At 36.5% G+C, this 26,900-nt stretch overlaps 1 protein-coding gene across 1 annotated transcript; it reads left to right on the forward strand.

Annotated features, from left to right (window-relative positions):
• Positions 1-1,691: 1,691 nt before the first annotated feature.
• On the forward strand, positions 1,692-26,618 carry LOC125074402 (ras-related protein Rab-31). Its single transcript, XM_047685730.1, has 6 exons — positions 1,692-1,889; positions 18,249-18,376; positions 21,127-21,269; positions 21,672-21,816; positions 22,464-22,581; positions 23,609-26,618. Exons 1-6 carry the CDS (start codon positions 1,847-1,849, stop codon positions 23,710-23,712), a joined length of 681 nt encoding a protein of 226 aa, XP_047541686.1. The 5' UTR covers positions 1,692-1,846; the 3' UTR covers positions 23,713-26,618.
• Positions 26,619-26,900: the final 282 nt, after the last annotated feature.

Here is a 26,900-nt window from a genome sequence, read left to right on the forward strand (position 1 = left end):
AGTAAAGTAAAGTATCGGTTGCCCTCTTAATCTCCTTTTTTAAGCTTTATTGAGATTTATTAAAATTAAAATTGAGAACGTACCTTGTTTATTTTTCCATATTTCCGTTTCAGATATTATACGTGGGATTTTACTTGGTGGTAGGGCTTTGTCCGTGCAAGCCCGTCTGGGGAAGTACCACCCACACAACGGGTATTCTAGCGCCAAGCAGCAATATCTAGTTTGGTTGTGTTTTGGTTTGGAGGATAAGTGAATAGGGAGGACAAGAATAAGAGAGGGAACATAATACATATCTTAGCTCCCAAGGTTGGTGGCGCATTGGCAATGTAAGGATTGCTTAATGTGAATGTGAGCTAATGTCTATGGACGGTGGTGACCACTTAGAATCAGGTGCCACATTTGACTGACCACCTAGAACAAGTGGGACTTTACTATAAATAAAAATTAAATGTATTAAAATTTCATCATTTTATAAAAGTCGACCATAAGTTAACAATAATTGTTTCACTCGAAATCCGCCAATTTTTTTTCTACGTCCTCTAAGAAATCAGGACATTGTTATTTAAAAAAAAAATATATATATATAAAGGAAGTCACTATATTATATTTATAGCTAAAACAAACATTGCTAAGGCGTGATTAAATAAATTACATGCCAAGCGAAAAGATAAAAATATATTTTTTTTAATTATGTTATGTACCTAGCTTAGAATATATTCGGAATCCGATCAACACATAATATACATAGCCGTCTGAGAATTATAAGCTTAATTACCCAGCAATTCTAATTCTTAATATTAATTATAAAACAGTAAACGTTCTAATACAATAAAGAAATTAATAACAGATTATACTGAAAAGGCCATAAAATTAACGATCTATTTTATACTCTGTCCGTTCCATAAAATCTTCAATATTTATGGTTAGATCACAATCGTTTATGGCAATTTTTATCGTGATTGGCGATTAATGTTTTGAAATTATGGTGCTTTAATGACATGTAATAAAACGTGAAGAATATAATTATTATGAAGTAATTATTATATATTTAGCCAATATAGGTATTAGACACTAATTATTTATTAACTAGTAATCACTATTAATTATTACTTTCTTGGAAATATATTAAATATCTAAATCGTATTGGCAGATAAGCTGAAATTACTAAAATAAATATTTACAGTTTTATTTATGTTTAAAATTGTTTTTAATCACATACCAAATCGATTAAAATATAAATTATATTTTCTTGCTAAGATTTATTTATAAATATTATTTCAAATATAAAATCAACACGTGTGAGAATTCGAATCCAATTTAAAGAATATATTTCGAGAAGAGTTTATTAGGCATAATATAATACATATATAGAATTAAATAATCGCTATTGCAATTCTATTTTCTATTAGGCACTCAAAAAGACACCAAATCGTCCTAAATATTTGCCATCTAGTAGCGATCGATGAAGTACTTTAAGATTCTGTTAAGTACGTGGACAAACGGCACTACATTTTTTAACGTAATGCAGTTACATACCTCTAGGTGGCGGTGTTCAACTGACAGTTGACGCTTGAATATAACTCGACTAAATTGAAGAAGTCTACTCCGTCTGCTCGTCATATTAAATGTCATTCTATGAAGTATGAGTGCCTAAATTAAATTCAGTCGGCTTATCAGACGTGTTTCTCATGTCAGAAAGTATGGACGTCAATATGCTTTAAAAATAGTTGATTAAGAGTTCAATTGTTATTCTTTGTTGTTATCAATGAAATATAATGGAACAATGTAATTTTTAATAAACGGTGATAATTTTTGTAGTGTTTTAGTATAGTGTTATTGTTTCAAAATGAAAGTTGTTGAAGCGAAAATCGTCGTTTTGGGCTCGCAAGGTAAAGAATATATTCTTGTTTATTACGATATCGAACATGAGGAGTTGAAATGAAAGGAATTTATTCTAATAGACGATGTATTATATCGTAATGTTACGAAATAGTAACGTAACGCTTGAAGAAAATTAAAACAAACCTATTTTTATTAGCTAGTTTTTTTAATGAAAATATTTATGTTTACGTTTTGTTATGGATTTTTTATAGAATTTTAAAATTATATGTAACATTAGTTTTTATGTAATTAACATTACAGGTATGATAAATTTTCAAAATAAGTTTTAAGTTTACCAGAAACAAATTTGTAAACTGTTTAGTTTCTTATCTCTTATTTTAAAAATAAAATAATTTGATTATCTATATAAATTCATGAAATCAAATTTTCCATCATATCTCGTTCATTTAAATTTATGACTAATAACAGTTCACTTTAGTCAGTTTTATTAATAGATTAATTAAATGCTAATAAAGTCTGACATACATTACATTAGACAAAAGAATATTTAAGAATATGAAGGCTCTATGTCAAAGATTGTGTGCACACATCAATAAAAAAAAAAATTTAATGTTGAGGGCTGTCTCAGTAAATACAACATTTATTTAACCATTATCTACCTTAGGTTTTAATATGGCAAAATAAAAAAAAAATGAGGATTGTAATCTATAAATTTAGATCTTTAATAACCAACATGCATAAAAAAATTTAAAAGATGCCTAAATAATTATAAACATGTTAACTACATACGCAGCAGATTTAGGATCCCCTCTATTTTGAACTCAATTCAACAATGAAAGTTTTAAAAGATCATTTAATATATCATTAATTTATTATTGCTTAATCACATTTCTTATAATATTCTAAGAATACTTATATAATTAGACACTTTTAAATAAAACAAATCAGATTAATGCCTTTAATTATATTTCAATTAAGTAATTGTTGTACTATAGTACAATAATAACAATAACTTAAATATTAAATAGTGTTGTTTGGAGGAAGCAGTCTTAGACAAAGTGTTACCATAAAGTAAAATATGTTTTTTTTTTATTATTTCAGTAATAACAATGTACTTTAAAAAAATAAATAACTTGTTAAGCATAATACTAGGCTACTGACAGCCTTTCCGTCTCATGTCTTTGCAAGACATTAAATCGTAAGACAGAAATATATATATATATAAATAAATGGGTTTTACTGCTGTATATTTTTATATATATGATTTTTTTTTATGTGTTTATAACTGAACTACTCCCTGTTTTTGATGAAACTAATTGTGTCCCGCAGCTCACGTTTTAGGGTAGGTCATCAGGTGTAAGGCATAAAAATTAGCCTTCCTTGGGGTTCAAGCTTGCTTAATACCAAATTTCTCAAATATGTTTAAGTGATTTGGCGATAAAGAGCAATAGACAGAGATGCACTCAAATTTATAATATTATAGTATAGATGTTTTGTGGGTATTTGATTGATACCCTGGAGGGTTGAAATTGAACCCGTTGACACTGGTATTTTGAAGTAAATAATATTGTCATTTCAGCTGAATGAAATCATTCAGTGTAGTGTATTGTTTCTGACTAACAGGCCATTTTAATCACACGGAATTACTCACCAAAGATATTATTGATTGATGTAGTTATGTCCCTCAACAAAGGCTACTTTTTTAAATTCACCCCTTGAGGGAGTAAATTAGGGGGTGACTGTTTGTTTGGTAAAGTTTAATAATTTTGTGCGGATAAAGCCGCAGGGTTCAGCTAGTTCTGTATTTTTTTTAAAGCTGGCAATGAATTAAATAAACTAGATATTTATCTATTTCTATTTTTTGACTGTGTTATCTTTTTTATAAATAAAAGTTAATTCATGTTTGTCCTCTACGTTTCTAAACTATTCGTCAAATAATGGTGTCAATTTGAATAGGTGTTCTGCATTTGACAGCCAAAAAAAAAACAAAATATATTAAATATGTTTGTCTTATAGAATAAGCTTTTTATTTAAACTCTTATTTGATCTGCGTAATGAGGTATTTTGAGACAGTATTATAAAGAGTGATTATGTTTTTCTGTGAGAAAAGTCTCTGTCCAAAGCATGCCTGCTGATCCCAAGGTTCTAGCCCCAAAACACTTATTTGGGACTGTAAGATTTTTTACGCTCTACTGTTGAGAACTTGTTAATAGCATTCCAAAGTTTGGAAAGCGCGTGAACACGTTCTGTGCAAAGGCAGCATAACGCGTGGGCGACGTTCGTCTTCGACGTATTTAATGTTTGCGTATACACTTCGGCACCAGAGAATGGGGGTATTCTTGCTTGGCTTGTTGGTCAAGCCGGGTACAGGTGAACTTCAGCACCGTATCCTGCGCAGTTAATTCTCCGTCGAGAATCTCCACCGTGACCGAAATCGTTAAAGCTGACATCATCAAATAACCATAGTTATGACTATTTTTAAGCTGAATATTACTTATTAAAACGACTACTTCTGCCATATTGAACTATTTTCTTTAAATCGGCTATACTAATATTATTTAACCAGCCACTCGTCAGATATTCTACCGCCAAACTGTAGTACTCAGTATTGTTGTGTTCCGCTTCGAAGGGTAAGTGAGCCAATAGAAATACAGGCACAAGGGACGTAACATCGTAGTTCCCAGGGTTGGTGGCACATTGGCGATATAAGGAATGTTTAGTTCTTACAGCGCCCTCGTCTATGGTGACAACTTACCATCAGTTGGTCCGTTTGCTCTTCCTCCACCACATACCATAAAAAGGGATAAAATTTGCACAAGTAGCATTAGCATTAGCAGCCCGTAAATGTCCCACTGCTGGGATAAAGGCCTCCTCTCCCTTTGAGGAGAAGGTTTGGAGCATATTCCACCACGCTGCTCCAATGCGGGTTGGCGGAATACACATGTGGCAGAAAATCGTTGAAATTAGACACATGCAGGTTTCCTCACGATGTTTTCCTTCACCGCCGAGCACGAGATGAATTATAAACACAAATTAAGCACATGAAATTTCATTGGTGCCTGCCTGGGTTTGAACGCGAAATCATCGATTAAGATGCACGCGTTCTAACCACTGGGCCATCTCGGCTCGCACAAGTAGAAAGCTACATTATTTCTAAGTGGGTATAAATAGTTATATCATCTATATTAGTCGAGCTAACAGTTTTAGTTAAAAGTTGGAAAGACATACCTGTTAAAAAAAAAAATCTCTAGATTTCAATTTATTTGCAACAAAAATATCGCTCTCTGGGAATTGAGTGACAGGACTGGCTGTAACGATAAGGCTTATGATCAATGAGCGATACGTTCAGGAACCAAAATGTACAGATTTTTTTTTTATAGTGTACGGGCAATTGATCAAATGTTAACCGCCCATAGACATTGGCTCAGTGCGAATTATGAAATTTTTCTTACATCGCTATATACGTAAGATGTTGTCTCTTTACACAGGCTCACGCACTAATCAAACCGGAACAAATCTTTGGTGGTAGAATATGCACCATTATACCCAAACGTCCTCTATTGAACATCTATATATCAGAACATATGACATTTCTTTATTAACCTGTCGGGAATTAAAAAAAATAACTTGAAATTCACGAAAATACTATAATAACGGATGATTGCGTTATAAAATAAACGTCTTAACCCGTTCCTAATTTAAGCTTTGTAGACTAAGTTGAGTGTGCATTGAGTCAGTCATAAATGATTCTGTTAAATATCTGTGTATTAAAATTTGGCAGAATTTAATACGACCTTTGCAGGTTTGTCTAAAAATAATATATATATCCGTGATTACTTAAGTACTACTATGGTCTGAAGAATATCGTATTACACAACGCCTGAGCGATCTCTGATAGACTAGATGCAGTGTTGCACGCTCTAATTAATTTCATATTTCATTTGTACTTTATGTCGTCATTAGAAAGAATATAACATATCAAAATAAATTAATATAAAAACCATTTAAAAGGCATTTCAATCAACAATCTTTTATAGCGTACTGTGTACAAAAAATCGTGTTTGGGCTGTTGAGCGTTGAGGAGTTCCGTCGCCTGGAGACTGCAGCGAATCCATCGTATATAATCAGGTCATACTTGGCATAATACGTATTTTAATGGAACTTTTTTTTCCGCTAGAGAAGCGCTTTTATGCCTTTCCACCAGTACCCAATCGGTTAAAACCAGCTCAACCCACTTCATCTTTTCGGCGACGTCACAGAATTGTTTGCGTACGTTGCGTGCGATGCCACTTTGACTCCTCGACGGGCAAACCTTCAATACTTAGCAGGGAAACCCGGGTACCCGGAACCCAATTGTCCTAGCGATACTCACGACGGGGCCGTTGTCTTTGAAATTGAACCAAAATTTCAAATTATTTCATAAAACTTTCAACGACGCCCCCCCCCTCCACACTGTCAATTGTGGGGGAAATAAGTGTTTAAATAGGAATATGAATTTGTATTCTAACAAGATAAAACCTATTAAATTAGTTATTTCGTAATAAACATCGCTGCAATAATTTATTTATAATTTCTGATCTTTCTGTTACATCTTACAATCTTAAAGCGTTATGTTAATGCTATTTTAAGTGATAAGTAGGATTAACAGAAATTATAATATACTAGCTGGTGCCCGCGACTCCGTTCGCGTGATTTTAAGCCTTAAAAGTGGGAGTATTACATGGTTGATATATCTGTGTATATTTAAGTATGTCGTGGCATTGTAGTTCCCAATAAGTATTTGTCTAACTTATATAGTTAAGTACATTGCACGATATTACACGTAGATTAAAGCATAGATTTTTTTTGCTGTTGCGAACACGCGACAGAGCCGCATAAAGCCGTGTGCACTGGACTCGCTTAAAAGTAAACGAAATTTTTTTTGGAATCAGAAGGAACCGGGGCATAAACATTTCCGAGATTCGCGGTACAAATTAACGAATTCTCATCAGCAAAATCTGTCTTAATTATAAATTAATATTAATCATTCAATATCTGAACTTAACATTGTTCAGTATTTTTTAAAATTAGTGTAATAGTTTAGTTTAATTAAAGTAATTATAAAATCTGTAGAAAATGTATTTGGCGCAAGAATACAATCTACGTGACGTTGCAATGTTACAGTGTCCAGCAATGTCCCGTGTTTCGCCTGGCTTGGTCGGTGATAAAGGCCCGATAGTGACTGAACGCCATTTGTCACCGAGTCATGTAGGCAACGTGCCTCTCAATATGTTACGCCAATTGGTGACGTAACATCACTCCCGAAATAAGACAGCTACCAATCGCCACAACTTCCTCGGGCAACAATTCTATAAACGCTGACTATTGTGTCCAAAAAATGTTCTGCGGCATTTGTGTCGAGGACATTGTTGTTGTTGAGCGCATGTTGCTCTATTTGTGCCCTAGTGTGTCCGAGGCTTTATACTATATCAGTTAGGTTATAACATAACAAAATTAATCTTTTTAGTATTTTATTAACAGCCTGTAAATTTTCCATTGCTGGGCTAAGGCCTCCTCTCCCTTTGAGGAGAAGGTTTTTGGAGCAGCTCCAATGCGGGTTAGTGAATACACATGTGGTAGAATTTCGTTGAAATTAGACACATGCAAGAGTACGAGATTATAAACACAAGTTAAGCACATGAAAATTCAGTGGTGCTTGCCTGGATTTGAACTTTTTTTAAAGTGGTTTTCACACATTTCCGAAAAAAAATCGGTTGCATACGAATTTTACGGAGTCATTAACACATGTCCGTGCCAAAAATGCCAGACTGTCAGTGTGCTGGAGCATGCTCTGATAGTACTTTTTTACTTTTATCAACGAGGAAGACATTATACTGATATGTGTGAACACGTCACGAATGGCATCCTGACAGGGAAATTGAAACGAAGAACTCGGAACTCGGATAGCCTTGATCCGGAAATTTGTGAACAGCGCTTGAGACAGTCTAAAGCAAATTACCCTGGTCTCCAAGCGGATGGCGTATTGGCGGAATGCCCAATTAATCTTATCTGCAGCACATACATGAAATGCTCAAAAAATATGATATTTTTTAGTAATTTCTTCTTATATAAGCTACTAGTTGTTCCCGTCTTCGCTCGCGTTTTAGAAGTTAGTCGCCAGGTCTTAGGTATAAGAAGTAACCTGTAGCCTATTCCAATGGATACTTCCATTACGTAACAAAGACAAATCTTAGATTTACATGTTTATGCGATTTGCTAATAACTCGGCTGTATTGTGCACTACTAAGAGTTTAAGATTAATAATACAACACTATTGCACTTAACTACTTATGTCCTCTTTAATTTTACTTCCAAAATTCCGATAAAAATATCGTCGACGTTCAAACCATAATAAATATCAGAGATTGATCAAGCTATCGACCAATGATATCGCGTTAATTTACCGTAAAATTTTGTTTATTCGGCTTTTCTCCTCTTGAGATAAGAATAGAGAATTTGTCCTTAATTGGGTTTCAAGATGAACAAACCAACTTTCATCAAAATTGCAGTGATATAGTAACAGACAGACTTACTTCCGCATTTATAATATTAGTACAGATATTCGCGTTTTTTTTATAGATACAGGTTGTTGATATTATCGTGTGACTATTTTAAGATAATATCATAAATGTTTTTTACATAACAACAAGTCGAAGCATAATAATAACTTGATAAAAACCGTGACCCCGGCTCGTGTAACGAAACATGCATTATATCTTATGAATAAGTTTTATTATAAAAACGTTTTTGTGATTTAATATAAAATTCAGAAGAAAACTATGAGGCTGTTCGTATTTGGGTTGTTGCGAGTAATTAAAAAAAAACCTAGCAATTTTTTGGTTTCATGGTCCGCCTAGCGATGTAAAAAAAAGTCGCAGGATCGATCCTGACCTCTTAGGCTATTGTAGTCACCCCTAATACAAGTGATAAGCTTAAAAGGAGGGGTAAATATTAAGGGTAGTATTCTTTTTTCTTTTAAATGATACGCACTTTGCTCGGTGGTATGGCTTTAAGCAAGCCCGCCTGGTTAGGAATCCACTCATCAGATATTCTTTCACGAATATGTGAAGGTTAATTTATTTAGAGATTATTAGAATATTCTGATTGTTTATTGATTGGAGAAGTGTCGTATTTGAGGCCTATGGAATGGTTTAATAAATTAGTTATAGAAATAATGTCGTTCTGACCGATTTCAGCTACGGTGACAAATATCAAGGAAGACCAGTTGACGAAGGACTCGATATATTACAGGTGCCCTCTCTAACTCTCTATTCCCTCGTAATCCGATGGCGGCAAATCGTACTCGACCGGAAAGAGTTCAGGCGCAGGATATTTGCGTGCTACCTGGGAGTATACAAACTTTTTAACTCGGTGCTGTTACTTTTATCGGCCCGATCTGGGGTTTGAATTCGGATCCTCGAGATCCGTGACCTTCTTATCTAGCCACTAGACCAGCGAGGCAGTGAATTATATATGTATACACTTTGAAAAGCATTTTTTGAATCGTTTTTTTTTTTAATTTTGTTTCGTTTTTTGTTGGTGCACAGACTATACAGTAAAGTTATATTAATGATGCTTAATCATGTTCCGGTGTGACGGGCAAGTGAGTCAGTGCTATTATTTTTATAATAATTGTTTAATTATAATTATGAATGGCTGCCGCGTTGGTCCGGTGGCTGAATAATTAGGGTTTAGATTGCGTAGTACTGGGTTCAAAGTCCGAGTGAAATAAAAGGTTACAGAATTCTGCAGTCGACTAATAGATGTTTGTTTGTTAACAGTATTAATGTCTTAAGTATTAAATGATTAACATTGATCAATATGATAAAATCAGTGATAAGCATTGTATGTACACGAGACTTAAGGATAAGCTTATTACGCCAAGTTTCCGACTCCGCAAAGTCAATAAATCCTTCTTGGGGCAAGGTATCCGTTTCTATAGTAATATTCCGCTGATATCTTTAACTTTGCCGATTCATAAATTCAAATCATTTGTAAAAAAAATACATTAATAAAAAAAACATATTACACAATACAAGATTATACAGATGATAAAAGACCGTGGAGCTAATACTTGTTGACTTCCAGGCAGGATATATTATATACATATATAATAGTATTTAACTAACGTAACTTTGAATTTTAAACATTGGAAAAGAGTACTGGGTTTATTGGCGGTTCCTCTAGAATCTACATTCCTAACCAGCGGTAGCTTCACTTGATATACTTCTGTAAAATGACGATTCAAAAGTGCTTGTAAAAAAGCGTTTTTTTAGCATTAGCAGCCTGTAAATTTTCCCACTGCTGGGCTAAAGGCCTCCTCTCCCTTTGAGGAGAAGGTTTGGAGCATATTCCACCACGCTGCTCCAATGCGGATTGGCGTAATACACATGTGGCAGAATTTCGTTGAAATTAGACACATGCAGGTTTCCTTACGATGTTTTCCTTCACCGCCGAGCACGAGATAAATTGTAAACAAAAATTAAGCACATGAAAATTCAGTGGTGCCTGCCTGTGTTTGAACCCGAAATCATCAGTTAAGATGCACGCGTTCTAACAACAGGGCCATCTCGGCTCTTAAAAAAAAAAGGCGTACTTTAATGAAATATATTTTGATTTCTCAAACCTTTTTATGCATAAATTGTTTTTTTGCAAGATATGCTAGCCAGTCTGTCATGAATTTCCAGAGATATTCTCAAGACGTTTATCCTTTCTTATCAGTACAGTAGCCGTGTTATCAAATGTAATACACGCGAGATAAATCCAGTAATCCTCGTGTTTTCATTGTCATTGATAAAATTATCATACGTGTTCGCGCGAAATATACATAGAGGGTTTTTTTCATTACCGTCTTTAACATGAGGCACGTGCCCAGGGCCCTCTCCTGAGAAGGTCCCGAAGAACCAACAATTTACCAAATTAAACAAAAAAATATCTACCAAAAGGGTCCCAAATTCATGGGTGCCCAAGGGCCCCAGCATAGCTTGAGACTTGCTAGTGCTTTGGCCTTTGAGGGATATGTAGGATCTCTTAATGAAGTCTTATAGATTCGAACGTTCGACGAAAGGCAAATGGTTGTTTGAGGTAGAGAATTTGGCACATATTATAATTTATGTTTATATACTAAATATAGAATTCCTTGGTGGTAGCGCTTTGTAAGCCCGTCTGGGTACTTACTCAATAGATATTCTACCGCTAAATATATATGTGTGTGTGTGTGTGTTAATACGAACCGTACTGACTTTCAAGGTCACCTGGATGTACTTAAGGCTCTATTGCTACTATGACGTGGTGTTTATGATGCATACTGATCTATTCAAATGCTATAAACTCGATTATGTATCTTTAATCTATTTTTTATTATGTATATATATACATAATAAAAAAAAATATATTTAATACCAGTGTAATCACAGGCACAAGGGACATAACGTCGTAGGTGATCTAAGGAATGGTTAATATTTCTTACAGCGCCTTTGGCTATGGGCGGTGGTGACCACCTACCATCAGGTGGCCCATATGCTCGCCCGCCAACCGATGCCATTAAAAAAAACCTATATATAAATGCCAGCGCAATGGTGTCGAACGCTTTTTTTATCAATTAGTGATTGTTTAGAAAATATATTCGGTACTAACCATGCCCGCAACTTCGTGCGCGTTTGAAGTTATTAAAAAAGCGTGACTTTATTATTAATTTACATATAATTCTAAAATAAAAGTAGCCTAAGTTACTCCTTTTTACATCGGCTATCTGCCACTGAAAGTCCCGTCAAAATCGGTCCAGCCGTTCCAGAGATTAGCCGGAACAAACAGACAGACAGACAGACAAAAATTGTAAAAAATGTTATTTAGGTATATGTACCGTGTATACATACATATGCATTTAGTAAAACGCGGTTATTTTAATATTACAAACAGACATTCCAATTTTATTATGTGTATAGATAACAATGAAATAGTCAGGAGGCGATCGTTTCATTCCCAAGGTGTGCTGTCAACCGTGAACTCACTTATTGTATATATAAATAAATTTTATTGGTATATAACATAGTATTGGTATTTCGCGTACATAATACCTTTTGCCCACAAGCGCTTCTTTAGGATTTTTTTTGGCAACGGAGACATTTTGAACGCTTTCTGGGATCCTATTGTAAAACCGTATTGCCCTACGAGCCGAGAGCCGAGATGGCCCAGTGGTTAGAACGCGTGCATCTTAACCGATGATTTCGGGTTCAAACCCAGACAGGCACCACTGAATTTTCATGTGCTTAATTTGTGTTTATAATTCATCTCGTGCTCGGCGGTGAAGGAAAACATCGTGAGGAAACCTGCATGTGTCTAATTTCAACGAAATTCTGCCACATGTGTATTCCGCCAACCCGCATTGGAGCAGCGTGGTGGAATATGCTCCAAACCTTCTCCTCAAAGGGAGAGGAGGCCTTTATCCCAGCAGTGGGACATTTACGGGCTGCTAATGCTAATGCTTGCCCTACTAAAGACTTACTGGCTCCTATTTAAGTCCTAATTACTCCTCCGAGTTAATAGATACTAGCTGTCCGTCCCGACTTCTTATATGCAGGTACAATGTTTTTTTGCTACACAACCTAGGTTAGGTTGTGGCGCAAAAAAAAAAAAAACAAAAAGCCAGGGACCAACGTAATAACACAAAAGCATTTATCGTTATCGGTTGAGCCGTTTAGGGGGTTAGGGATATATAAAAGTACAAAAGAATTATATATACAGAGCTATCATTAGATTATTATTATTATCTTTGAAAGTCCATATTGACCTTCATTAAATGCACAATGTATTTAATTTGATAGGAATAAATGCTGTATTGCTTAAAATCGCTTCGTAAATAAGCCATTATTTTTTGTAAAAAGTAAAGGTTAATAAATGTTTATTGTGGGTTATCCCTAAGAGTTAGGGAATAGACCATCGCGAACTTTGTTTTGACTTTTTTTAAGGGGTAAGATATTGTAGTACATTATTTTGAACTATCTCGTAGAATTCAGACAGCGTTTACAATTAAAAAAAGGCAAAGAAATGTGTTAATTTACAACATTATCAGTGTTTTTTTTTTTTTTTTTTTTATTGCCCGAGAGGGCAAATAACTCTGCTCCACCTGATGGTAAGTGGTAGTAGAGTCCAAACGCGACGACGGCTAGTGCAGTTGGGAAAGGTGATCTGCTCTAGCCGCCCCCGCCTTGCCGGCCCGCAAGATGCCTCTTCACGCCTCGCTTGAAGGAACCCAGGTCATAAGAGGAGGGGAATACGTGCGCTGGTAAAGAATTCCATGTTTTGGAAGTGCGACAAAGAAAAGAGTTGCCAAATTTCTTGGTACGCGATGGAATTGATGTCACAGTTAGGCGGTGACATCGAGAACCAGCACGCGTGGACTTGTGAAGGAAAGGGGAAGCAGGAATAAGGGAGAATAGTTCCTCTGAGCACTCGCCGTGACACATTCGATAGAAAGCGCTGAGTGCCGCTATCTCTCGACGCAATTGTAAAGGCTCGAGGGTGTTGGTGACCTTTACATCGCCAATAATGCGAACCGCACGTCGCTGCAACCGATCCAAAGCCTCCAGTAGGTACTTAGCGGAGCCATCCCAGAGGTGCGAGCAATATTCAACGCAGGACCGTACCTGTGTTTTATACAGCAGGAGCAGTTGAGCAGGCGTGAAAAAACGCCGCACCTTGTTCAGGACTCCGAGTTTACGTGAGGCTGTTTTAATAACAGCCTCGATGTGATCCTTTGGATTGAGGTCGCACCGAACGTCGATTCCCAGTATGGCGACTTTGCTATGTATCTCCAGCGTGGTGCCACAGAGGGAAGGAGGAGGGGAAAATGGTGACTTTTTCGCTGTGAGAGCGCACACCTGTGTTTTCTTGGCGTTAAACTCAACAAGATTGTCAGAGCCCCATTTGGCGATGAGTCCTAACGTCCTATCGAGCTCAACAACAAGATCCCTCCGTCTCTCCTCAGTTTCCGCCCGTCCAGCCGCTGCGCGTCCGTGGTATCCCCCGTGCACTGTACTGTCATCCGCATAGCAATGTATGTTCCCGAGAGAGAGCATATCATTGATATGCAGAAAAAAGAGCGTGGGGGATATCACAGACCCCTGGGGGACTCCAGCATTCACTACATGGGATTTTGAAGCGCAACCATCAACTAGAACGCGAAGGCTGCGCTTGTGTAGGAAGCTAGCAATCCAGGTGCAGAGCTGTACCGGCAGACCGTATGCCGGCAGCTTGGAGAGAAGACTTCTGTGCCAGACTCTGTCGAAAGCCTTGGAGATATCGAGGCTGACGGCCAACGACTCTCCACGCTTATCGATAGCTTCACCCCAGAGGTGTGTTACGTACGCTAGAAGATCACCTGTGGACCGTTTTGGTCGAAACCCGTACTGACGATCATTAATTAGACAGTGATCTTCTAGGTAATGGATCAGTTGGTTGTTTAAGATCCGTTCCATCACCTTACAAAGAACTGAGGTGATAGCTATTGGCCGATAATTTGCCGGGTCAGATCGATCCCCTTTTTTGGGAACCGCTTGCACATTAGCTTCTCTCCAAGAATCCGGCACACATCCTGTAGAAAGAGACAGCTGGAACAGGCGCGTTAACACAGGAGACAGCTCCGCTGCACACTTCATCAGCACTATGGCTGGTATTCCATCGGGACCGCTAGCTTTCCGCACATCAAGTGATTGTAGCTCTGCACGTACATCACGTTGCCTGATTTTGATGTCAGGCATCATGTAGCCACATGAAGGAATTGTTGGTGGCAGCGCACTACAATCATTGATTACGGAATTATCCGCAAAGAGTTTTGCCAGAAGATCAGCTTTCTCCTGCGGACTGTGAGCTAGCGATCCGTCCGGATACCTGAGCGGTGGCAGCGAAGGTTGACAGAAATTGCTTTGCACAGATTTGGTCAGACGCCAGAAGCTACGGGAGCCTCTAGGATGTGAAATAAGGTCATGGCCAAACCGCGCAATGCGCTGTGCATCCGCTCTTGTGTATGCCTTCCTACAAGACTTGGAAGTTTTATTGTAGGTTGCTTTCAGTGAGTCAATGTTAGATGCCCCACTAACGCAGCCATTGATCCACGCGCGATATGCCGCCTGCTTAGAAGACACAGCATCGGAACATTCGCGAGTGAACCAACGGTTACGCGTACCCTTACTGGCGAGGTCTGAGTTAGGAATGTAGTATTCCATCCCCAACAGGATCTCACCAGCAATAGCAGCGGCGCTAGCTGTCGGGTCATTCTCACTGAAGCAACGCTCCTTCCAAGGGACTGACGCATAGTAATCGCGCAAACCGTCCCAATCTGCCGACTTATAGTGCCAAATGCGACGTTTGCTTACCGTTGGTGGCGGCAGCTTGGCCTGTGGCACTTTGGTAGATATCAGGCAGTGATCCGAAGAACCAAGTGGAGCCCGAACCTCAACCTGATATTCCACCGGGTGGCTAGTCAGCAGAAGGTCCAGTAGGGAAGGCGCTTGCCCGTCAATGTCTGGGATCCTGGTGGGCTGATCAACCAACTGGGTCAAGTCATGCGTGAGAGCGAAAGCATGGGCAGTCCTTCCCGCATGGTCAGTTTTGGAGGACTTCAACCATGATTCATGGTGAGCGTTAAAGTCCCCCAAAAACACCAGTTCCGCGTTAGGAAACTGCTCTTGCGCAGCATCTGCCACCCGACTAAGATGGTCAAATAGTCGGCTTGTCTCCAAGTCACCATTGTGGGATCTGTAGAGGCACACGTAGACCCGACTCTGACGAACCAAGTCCACACGTACCACTAACAGGGAGAAGGAAGGGTCCTCCAAGCAGCGCAGACGGTGACAACAAACATCCGTCCTGACGAACAAGCATACTCCGGCTTTCGCTTTGAAGGATTCTTCAAGCATGTAGCCGGGATAATTAAGGTAGCTGGTATCGACAGGACGGAGTATTTGAGTCTCCGTCAGAAACAACATTGCTGGCCGTGCTGTCTCGAGATGGTGGTGGACAGCATTGAGGTTAGCGTGGAGTCCACGGATGTTAACGAACTCAACCTCAAACAGCGTGGGAATGGTGGGGGTGTGCACCGCTGTACGACCGTCATTTCTTTTATGCACTGTCATGGATAGGGGGAAAAAAGAGGAAGAGACGTGAAGCGAGCGATGCGTTGCCACGATAAGGACGGTCAAAGTGTGGAGCTGTGTTTCCCCAATAAGTTGCCAGAAGAGAAAATAAACCGACCCGCCGGGCGGAAGGGCCCCCGAACCCTCCCGGTAGTGGCCGCCGGGACCCCACCGTCCGGTCACCAACCGGCACGACGGTCCACACCGGGATTATGCGTGGCCTGGTGGGGCAGCCTCGCGAGCTGGTTAGGAACGCTTGGGCCCCTGTACTCTGCCACGGGCGGCCAGCGGAACAACCGTTTCTACGGGTCTCCCTGACCGGCGGGTCAATATACTTTCCTCCAGCATTGGTTCAACAGCAACATCCACCGGACCAACACTTATCGCGACAATGCGCGCTCGGGCACTGGCTGTACGCCGGCTGATCTCGAAACGCGGCTGCAAGCAGCCACTTCACGAGTGTTTCACCATGCGTACGGTGGTAACAAGCCAGGCGGATGATTGACATCCTACCACCAGATGAGCAGATGGTCGCTCAGATGTCCCTTAGTCGCCTCTTACGACACCCATGGGAGAGAGAGGGGCAGTGAATTGTATTCTTACTCCGTCACTGCACGGATCAAAGTGTTTCTCTACTATATTGTGCATGTATTATACATATAAACCTTTCTCTTGAATCAATCTATCTATTAAAAAAAAAACCGCATAAAAATCCGTTGTGTAATTTTAAAGATCTAAGCATATACAGACACAGACAGACAGCGGTAAGCGACTTTGTTTTATAGAATGTAGTGATATAAATTACGATTAAAGCCTACTAATAATGAACTATAACCTTACTATGTCTGTTAAGGGACGCCTGATTAAAACCGGTCGTGCTAGGCTAGAACATTTTTCTATCATAAGGACGGTTACATAATATTAAGTCGATAATGTTCAGTAACTAGTCTTGATGTGGTTCGCAGTTTCATCTATTTGACTAAGTTACCTAACCTAACCTTAGAGCACAGTACACACTGTCCGTGAAATCAATCTATATAAATACATATAATAAAATAACCGTTTTTACTAAATGCATATATATTTGTACAAGGTAATACCAAAATAACTAATAAATTTTTGTCTGTCTGTTTGTTCCGGCTTAATCTCTGGAACGGCTGGACCGATTTTGACGGGACTTTCACTGGCAGATAGCTGATGTGATGAGGAGTTACTTAGGCTTTTTTTGTTAAATTCAAACACGCATGAAGTCGCGGGCACAGCTAGTGAGTAAATAACATTGAAATAATTAGACACATCTACACGACAGAGTTAAATTTTTAAATTATTTAATTAAAATGTAATTAACATCGCGTCTCATTTGTGATTCAGAAATTCCGTTACTCCAAACCGGAGCATTACACTTATTTAAACAAATAATAATGACTATTTTTAAATTGTGAAATCCTTGAATTGTCTTATATGCATACTACAAAGAAAAGCTGTTCGAAGTTAAAACTGTGTCACGTTGACACTCTTGAATAGTGGACGTGACTAATGGAATTTGAAACAAAACAGACACTTAAGAACTGATAAGTATTTTTTTCATTCATTTTAACTTAAATATTTTTGAGTTTATTTCTGTTGAAATGTAATCAATATGAAATTTATATAAAACACATAAGTTATGTCAGATAACTAGACGTGTTACTTCTTCAAGTGATTCCAAAACTAACATTCCAAATTTAAAGTAATTCAAACAAAACATAAACCAAACAGATCAGAGTTGACATCCAAAGAGTATGTATAACATGAGATTACTTATAAATACCCCCTTAATCTCAGATATACATCGTAACATCATAAGTAGAGATAACACAAAAATTTTAAAAAATATATAAACAAACAAACCACCAATCGTAAAAAAAACAATAACACACTCTCTCATCAAAAACCAAAACAAAAAACCAGAAAAATACAAGAAAATTTAGCCGAGACGATCGCGCAGATGTGGCTGAATAGTTTTTATCTTTGTCTGCTTGTCTTTGAGAGTAAATTATAATATAATAGTAACAACCAATATCCATTAAACAAAAAAAAAATGAAGGTATTAAGATTGAAATCAAATCGTTGCTCAATAACATCACCCGTCAGCTCCTCGCGTTCGCTTAAACGAGTTGAGTTCAATTGACCGGAACTCAGTGCACAAAAGTCCGAATATTTTGAGTAATGTATATTCTTATTGTTTTTTTCTAGGCGTCGGCAAAACAAGTCTCGTGGTACGTTACATAGGCAAGATGTTCTCCAAGCACATATCACCCACCATCGGAGCCTCCTTCTTCACGTGCAACATCAATTTGGACGATGCTAGAATTAAACTTCAGGTGAGTTACGAGGAATTTCGGAGAAATTTTGTATTTAACGCAATGTCACCTAAGTCCTGAAACTGATCCAGTTCGATACAACAATAACAGCCTGCAAATTTACCCACTGCTGCGCTAAGGCATTCTCTCCCTTTGAGGAGAAGGTTTGGAGCATATTTCACCACGCTTGGTGGATACACACGTGGCAGAGTTTCGTAGAAACTAGACACATGCAGGTTTTCTCGCCTTCACCGCCGAGCACGAGATGAATTATAAACACAAATTAAGCACATGAAAATTCAGTGGTGCCTGCCTGGGTTTGAACACACTGGGCCATCTCGGCTCCTGATTCCATGCTGAAAACACTGAACCAAATCTAATTATATAACAAAATTGGAGTGCTTGTTTGTAATATTAAAATAACCGCTTTTTACTAAATGCATATTATGTATACCAAAATAACATTTATTACAATTTTTGTCTGTATGTCTGTTTGTTCCGGCTAATCTCTGGAACGGCTGGACCGATTTTGACGAGACTTTCACTGTTAGATAATTGATGTAATAAGGAGTAAATTAAGCTACTTTTATAAGCAAGCAGTCCTCGCGCTGCCGATACGTCAGATTCCTCCCACCAACGGCTTAATATAACAAAGGTTGCCTTATACAGAATGAATAAGTTCTAGTAAAATCTGCGAACTTAACACTAACATACATATACTTGGTGGTAGGGCTTCGTGCAAGCCCGTCTGGGTAGGTACCACCCACACATCAGATATTCTACCGCCAAATAACAGTACACTGTATTGTTGTGTTCCGGTTAGAAGGGTGTGTGAGCCAGTGTAATCACAGGCACAAGGGACATAACATCTTAGTTCCCAAGGTTGGTGGCGCATAGGTGATGTAAGGAATGGTTAATATTTCTTACAGCGCCTTTGTCTGTGAGCGGTGGTGACCACTTACCATAGGGTGGCCCAAAAAAAAAATTCGTTAAATTCAAACGCGCACGAAGTCGCGGGCACGGCTAGTATTACATAATAATGTCTTGATAATCTCTCCAAGAACTACACTCCTAGTAACAATTTACACCGACTGGACTGCCTTCATTCCGACTAGAAAACGTCACTAATATTGCAGTTTTTCCGTTAGAATAGCTGATGATTCGAAGTTGCCTCAGATTTTGCAAGGCCGATGGAGTACACAAGACATTATGGTTAAGCAACAAAAGCGAATACAAAATTAAAATCACCCGTTAATCTATACTAATATTATGCTTCGATGACCTCCGTGGTCGAGTAGTGTGTACACCGGTTTCAATGGGTACGCCACTCCGAGGTCCCGGGTTCGATTCCCGGCCGAGTCGATGTAGAAAAAGTTCATTAGTTTCCTATGTTGCCTTAGGTCTGGGTGTTTGTGGTAACGTCGTTACTTCTGATTTTCCATAACACAAGTGCTTTAGCTACTTACATTGGGCTGTGTACTTAATGAGGGCTTATTATTTCGAAATTAAAAGATAATAATTGTATGAAGTAAATACTTTTAAAATGCTCAGGGTACTATATATATATAGCGTACAGAAGTGAAATAGATTTAAAAAAAAAATGTCAATAATTTAAATTATTTAAAACAATTTACTAATAAACCAATAATAGTTGTAACTTCAAATTTATCTTAACATAAATAAATCACCGCATCATACGTAATGAAGTAAACTACTTACTCAGTTAAGTTTATAAATCCAAATAAAAAAATATTAAAATTGTTTCTTTTATATAATATTATTAAGAGTATCTAATGTTGCACTATTTATACCTGCTACATAACACTGTCTCTTACAGCTGTGGGTTGGCTGGAAGAAATTTCTTTTAGAAATAAGCCCGCCATTGTGAACAATAATTTAAATAAATAAATAAATAAAAATAATTTCATGAGTAAATTACTATGTAAAATTTCTCAGTGCAATAAAGAGTATTATATATATAAAACACAACGAACATCTTAACAACTTACAAGTCGCGCCAATATCGACCTTACCGTCCGCGCCATAAAACAAAAATCAATGGCGGTTTAATTCTGATTCGCGCGCTTTTTTTTTATTTGTTTTAAACAGTTGTATAGACAAAGGAATCTCCTAAATATATATATTTATTATACTTTCGAGTACGATATATCTCAGATAGACACGTACAATACAGCGAACGTTCAGAAAATTAAGTTTTATTCATAACCGGTCAGGGGAATCCCATCCTAGGTTATACCGAGGGGGATTTCCCGTCATTTTGTAAACATATGGCAAAAAAATATTATTATTATAAAGTGATAGCATTTTCGACGTACTAACAAATGTATAATTATTACGCACATTAATGACACTTCGTATTCGCTTTTGTTTGTTAGATATAAAGTTCCACACGCTCATCAATCTTAGGAAGTTATCATCTGCCATCACCAATACAAGAGCCGAGGTATAAGGCCTAGTCGTACAAACGCGTGCATCTTAACCGATGATTACCGGATCAAACCCAAGCAAGATTACATTTTCATGTGCTTCACTAGTGTTTATAATTCAACTCATGCTCTGTGATGGAAAACATGGCGAGGAATCCTGCATGTGTTTAATTTCAATTAAATTGCGTATTGGAGCAGTATGCTGGAATTAGCTCCAAAACCTTCCATTCAAAGTTAGAGGAGAGGCCTTAGCCTTTACTTTAATTAATTTTGAGCTATTTAAAATATTAAAAAAAATCAACATTGTTATCAAACGTTTTAAAGGTATGGGACACAGCCGGCCAAGAGAGGTTCCGGTCCATGGCTCCGATGTACTATAGGAACGCAAATGCAGCTCTACTGGTCTACGACATCACCAGCGCGAACAGCTTCGCCTCCATCAAGGGCTGGGTCAAGGAATTGCAGAGGTTAGACTTTTTATTCAAATAATATAGGTAGTCCGGTAAATAAACCAGCCGTTTGTAAATAGTTACCACCGCATACATTGACACTGTAAGAAATATTAACAATTTTAACATCAAGAAAGAGCAACTATGCGAGTTTCTTGCCGTTTCTCGCTGGAGGCTGCTTTCCGAAACGGCGGTAGTGTTCAAACATCGACGATTTAAAAACGCTTCGTTGTGAAGTTTACTTCAATAAAATTGATTTGATTTGATTTGAAAAACAATTTTAATTGAGGAAGGCATAACGCTTTCTCCTTACGTGGTTATTTCTGCCAGTTTTCGCGTAAAATAACTTCCTTCCAAAATAACTTTGAGAGGAAGGAATACCTTTGCCATATATTTGTCCAATATTGTTCCTCATTCCAGTAACGTACCAGATCCAATGATACTCTCCCTGGTGGGTAACAAGTGTGACCTGGAGTCTTGTCGCGCGGTTACGCAAAGCGAGGCGTCCCAGTACGCGGCGTCCATCGGGGCTGCTTACTGCGAGACTTCGGCGCTGCACGACCAGGTATCAAAGCACTGCAGAAATATATTATTACACCATACTGACTCCACAAAGTTAAAGGTATCACTCTTGGTGATACCAAGAAAGTTTCTATGTAAAAAACCCTTAAAGAATTTCAACGTTTTCATTATTTTATGGTTTCAAATGTCATGTTCATTATTTTATGTCAAATTTATGGTTGTGTCGTAACTAGATTTTATAATATATTAGTTGTCTCTTACGGCTCAGCTCCCGTTTAAGGGTTGGGCATAAAAAGTAGTAACTATCTTCTTTGTCTTTCGCTGGAGTTCAAGCTTGCTTTAGACCAAATTTTATCAAATTCGCTTTAGTGTTGGGAGAGCAACAGACAGACAGAGCTACTTTCTCATTTATAATATTAATATAAACATCTATACTTAATATTATAAATAGGTAATATTGGTTTGTTTGTATATTTGTATGTTACGAAGCTCGTATCGAATCGTTACTGAAACAACCTGATTTCCGAAACCGTAACCAAATTTTATTTTTGGATAGTCTTATATACTACTGTTATATACTGTTATATACTGTTATATACTGTTATATACTGTTATATACTGTTATATACTTAAAAGAGCAGCAAAAAATGTTTTTAAGATTGGAAAGATAAGAATGGCTGATTGTTCCAGGGCATAGACCAAGTGTTCCTGAACACGGCGACGGAACTCCTCAAGCTGTCCTCGTCGAGCCTCGTCGCTTCCCTGCGCTCCTACGATTCCACGGAATATGATGAGAAGTTACCAATCGGTTCGTATATGTTTTATACTTAACAGACACAGATTTTTTGTTTAAAATAGGCAGGCAGACTCACGCAGGGACCACCTGGTGGTGGTCAAACCAATAAACATTGACGCCATAATGAACCATCCCCTATATCGAAAATGCGTTACCAACCTCCAATGGAACCTATTCATCACACATACTACCACGAAACAGAAGTATTTAATACTAGTTACAGCACGCGGCTTCGTCCGTGAATTGTCCTCCTCTATTGATTAAAGGCAACCTATGTGCTATTCCAGACTGTTTATCTAAATCTATGCCAAATTTAATTCATATCCGTTCAGCAGTTCTGGCGTGATTGATCAACAAACATACATCCATTCAAACTTGAATATTTACAATATTGGTAACATCGTCGATTACTTATAACTCGTACGAATTAACTGTGCACCTCGCTCTGTGACGTCATTAGAACGATACCGCTTGCAAAAAGAAATGAGAATTATATAAAAAATATATAAATTATAATTTTTTTTTTATGTTGATAAAGGGTCGTTTTTATGATAAGGCGTCATAATACTAGGTCATTTTACTCACGAAGTTTTCCAATTAAATAGATACATATGGACCGATATGATATGAGCGCTTACGGCGAATGCGGGGCGCCGCGCGGGGTAGCGGGAGAGGGGTCGCACTCCAGAGAAGTGCACAGTTGATTCGTACGAGTTGTAACTACAAATTTACACTTTAATTTTACTTCCAAAATTCCGATAACAGTTACAAATCGCAAATCCACAGTGAATATCATAGATTAATCAAGCTCTCGACCAACGATATCGCGTCAATTTGCTGTCAAATGCTGTTTATATGACTTTTCTCCTCTTATGGTTGTAATAGCGAATATTTAGACAGCGCGATTCAGAAAAGTTACATATTCAATCAGCGCCATCTATCGCTACCGATTTGTAACATATGCCATTAAACCAAGCTTGGTCGCGCCTTCGAAATGTTGTAGTTGGTTAATTATTACAATTAATAATAATACTTTCAGGTATTCCATCAGAAGAGAAAGCGACCCATACTGGCAAAATAGAACTGCCAGCGTGGAGCAGTGAAGTCAAACTAGGAGAGACTCAGAAGAATATGTGTTGCTAGCACGGACAGACTCGTATATATTATATATATATATAATATTACATCTCAGAGCACATACATTGTAAGTTCTTAAATTATAGAATTGATCATGTTTCTGTAATAATGGTTACAACAACTCGCATTGGAGTGTGGTGGTATATCCTCTAAAACTGTCTCCCTTATAGCTAATACTTTTTTGGAAATGCTATAACAACTTCGGTATTTCTAACATTTTTATAAACACTTATTAAACACATCTAGGGGATGATTTTTCAAATATTTCACATAGTGTGAAAAACCTACCAATAATACTGCGTAGTGTGGCAGTCAATCAGAACTCCTCGTTAGATTTTTTCTAACTTTTGTTTTTTTTTATTTCATTACACCACGCTGAAATTAATAATTATTTTGTTTTTATTACATCTATATTAATATTACTAGAAGTGATTTTTTTTTGTTTGTAGGAAATAATCTCTAATGATGTCAATTCTTAAAATGTTTTCACTGTTAGAAAACTTAATTATTCCTGAGTGCTAGAGTGTATAAATTATATTTATATCAAAACATTTTCTTAATTAATAAATATCCGTGCGAAGCCGGGCCGGATCTCTAGTTAAGAATAAACGAAAATACGTTACACTAGTAACACTAACAGACTGCATAAAATTTGAGGAAAAATAAAATTGTTGTCTTTGTTACTAATGCCACTGACAAAACTGTAAACCGGTTAAAAGTAGTTTTAACTGCAAATAATATGAAGAGTCACACATTTATGTTGACTCTAGATGTCTTTGGTTAATTTCAAGTTAAATAAATGTAAAATTAAAATATTCCCTGTTCATGTAGGCTCATAAAAGCACATGAATTAAACGTAAAGCTAGAACCGGTTCTGAAAGTAGATTGTGCTAAAAACTCGTTATTAATTAATATTTTCCATAGTTTTTATTTATATATATCTAAAAATATATTCATAATAATTTGGACTGTAACAAACATAATAAAATTAATAGTTTTACATTTTGATATTTAAAAAAAATATCTTGCCTTATTAATAATAAATATTTTTATACATATCTAAAAATAATCTAGTTAATATTAAATTTTAAACACTGTTTATAGATATAACCAACACAATAGTACATTTCGTACTTAACAAACCTGACATATTTTTTACAATATGGCAGCTAACGTCAGCCATATTGACATATTTTAATTTTATAGCATATAATCATTTTGTGTACAATACTAAACTAAATTAAATACACTTTACATATAGTAACACAGAATTTATTATAAACATGTATGTACAATATTATTAAAAACTTTTATATCAGGGACGTTCCGATTCAGTTTTGTAGTAAATGTTGCCATTACCAACAATGGTAATTGTATTTTTGTTTAATCTAATAACCTGTTATACTCTTGTATGTATTAACTGTTTACATTCCTTCGGATAAAATTATCTTGCATAAATAATATGACTTTATAATTATAAAAACTAGTATATGAAAAATTATCTCGAAATAATTAACCTTTATATATTATATATGTTGATTGTATAAAACATACTTTACTAAAATATAAATTAACTCTAACAATAATAGTATTATTATGAAATACTTAAATAAAATTAAATATTAATGAATCTGCTTAATGAAAAATAGTTTTATTGTAATTACAGTTTTAATTTTTTGGTTTCTTTCGAAGTATTCTCGCAGCCTTAGTTATATTTTATGCTCGCATGTTTTTGTAACAGGCAACATTTCTTTTCATAATAAATTAAATGCCTTCTACACATTTTCATTGTTATGTTGATTCTAGTTTATGTCAGCATAGATAATGTAAAAATTGTGAATTTTTAAAGCGTGTAAAAAATAACTTAGTATTTGTATGATCTATGTTTGTGTCTGATATATGTATATTTTATGTTCTTAAAGGCGTTTTATCTTCTGGTATGAGTTTTATGTATATAGGTTTAGTCGTTTCACTTAGGTTAGTTTCATTGTAACAAAATCGTCTGCTCATTTAATAATAAATATAAATATTTAATTTGATAAATAAATCATTTTAAAATGTTAAAAAATCCTTAAACCAACAATGAATATGACATATTTTATTACTGTTAGATAGGGAATATAGTAATTGTTATATGAAATTAATAACAGATAAGGGAATTATGACGTTATTACTAACGTCTGTGGTCTGTCTGTGATTGACAAATTTAAAGAGCGAGCAGGATAGCTATATTTTTTCCAACTCCCCATGTAATCCTCTCTCGACTAAACTCGTTTATTATTTTTAATAAGTTTAGGAACTTGATGGAAAAGTTATGTTTACATTTAACAGTGATAAAGCTTGACATATCTGACATATAATCTTTGTCATAATAACATGTGGGTGTGTTTTAATATTCACATATAAGGTTAATATGGTATATTAGCCTTATATGTGAATATTAAGATATATAAATGATAACTCATTTGATTAAAATAGTTTTTATATATGTATATGTCAATTAAATACAATTGATTTTATATAAAGCGTATATATGATGTTTAGTTATAATTTAATCTAATACGGCGTTACCTATAAAATTGTTTGGGGGGGGGTGATTAAACAATTCTGTCCTCTTCCTTTGTATGATGATAGAAAGGGACAACTAATTTAACAAGAAGATGTTAATAGGTCGCATATTATTATTTAGTTATTTGAAGTACTTTGATATTAAATTTAAAGTACACTCGGTCACAATAAATCGATTTTTTTTTTCACAACTATATCTTGTATAAGTTTTGATACGTTCGATGTATCGAATTTATTTTATTTTAGGATTTACGTGACCTTATTATGAATACGTACACTCGTATTTTTACACAGTTTATTGTATATCATGTGATACTAAGAAATTAAATGTATTTTTTCAATTATATCATTGTTTTATTGCTATTTAAGTTTTTTTATAAGTACGTAGGTTTATATTTATGGACAAATATACACCGAAAAGTCTCAGTTACAGCAAACTATTCGGGCGTATGCTAAATAACTTTTACTTGGTGGTAGGGCTTTGTGCATACCCGTCTGGGTAGGTACCACCCACTCGTCAGATATTCTACCGCCAAACAGCAATATTTAGTATTATTTTGTTCCGGTTTGAAGGGTAAGTGAGCCAGTATAACTACAGGCGCAAGGGACGTAACATCTTAGTTCCC

The sequence above is a fragment of the Vanessa atalanta genome, chromosome 27 (genome assembly GCF_905147765.1).
Source record: "Vanessa atalanta chromosome 27, ilVanAtal1.2, whole genome shotgun sequence".
Taxonomy (NCBI): domain Eukaryota; kingdom Metazoa; phylum Arthropoda; class Insecta; order Lepidoptera; family Nymphalidae; genus Vanessa; species Vanessa atalanta.

What these genes read in the sequence shown, in the direction of transcription:
- LOC125074402 (XM_047685730.1), top strand. Translation starts at nt 1,847, where the DNA reads ATGAAAGTTGTTGAAGCGAAAATCGTCGTTTTGGGCTCGCAAG. An exon ending in TGGGTCAAGGAATTGCAGAG is followed by an intron (nt 21,270 to 21,671) that starts GTTAGACTTTTT and finishes TCCTCATTCCAG; the next exon opens with TAACGTACCAGATCCAATGA. An exon ending in TGATGAGAAGTTACCAATCG is followed by an intron (nt 22,582 to 23,608) that starts GTTCGTATATGT and finishes TAATACTTTCAG; the next exon opens with GTATTCCATCAGAAGAGAAA.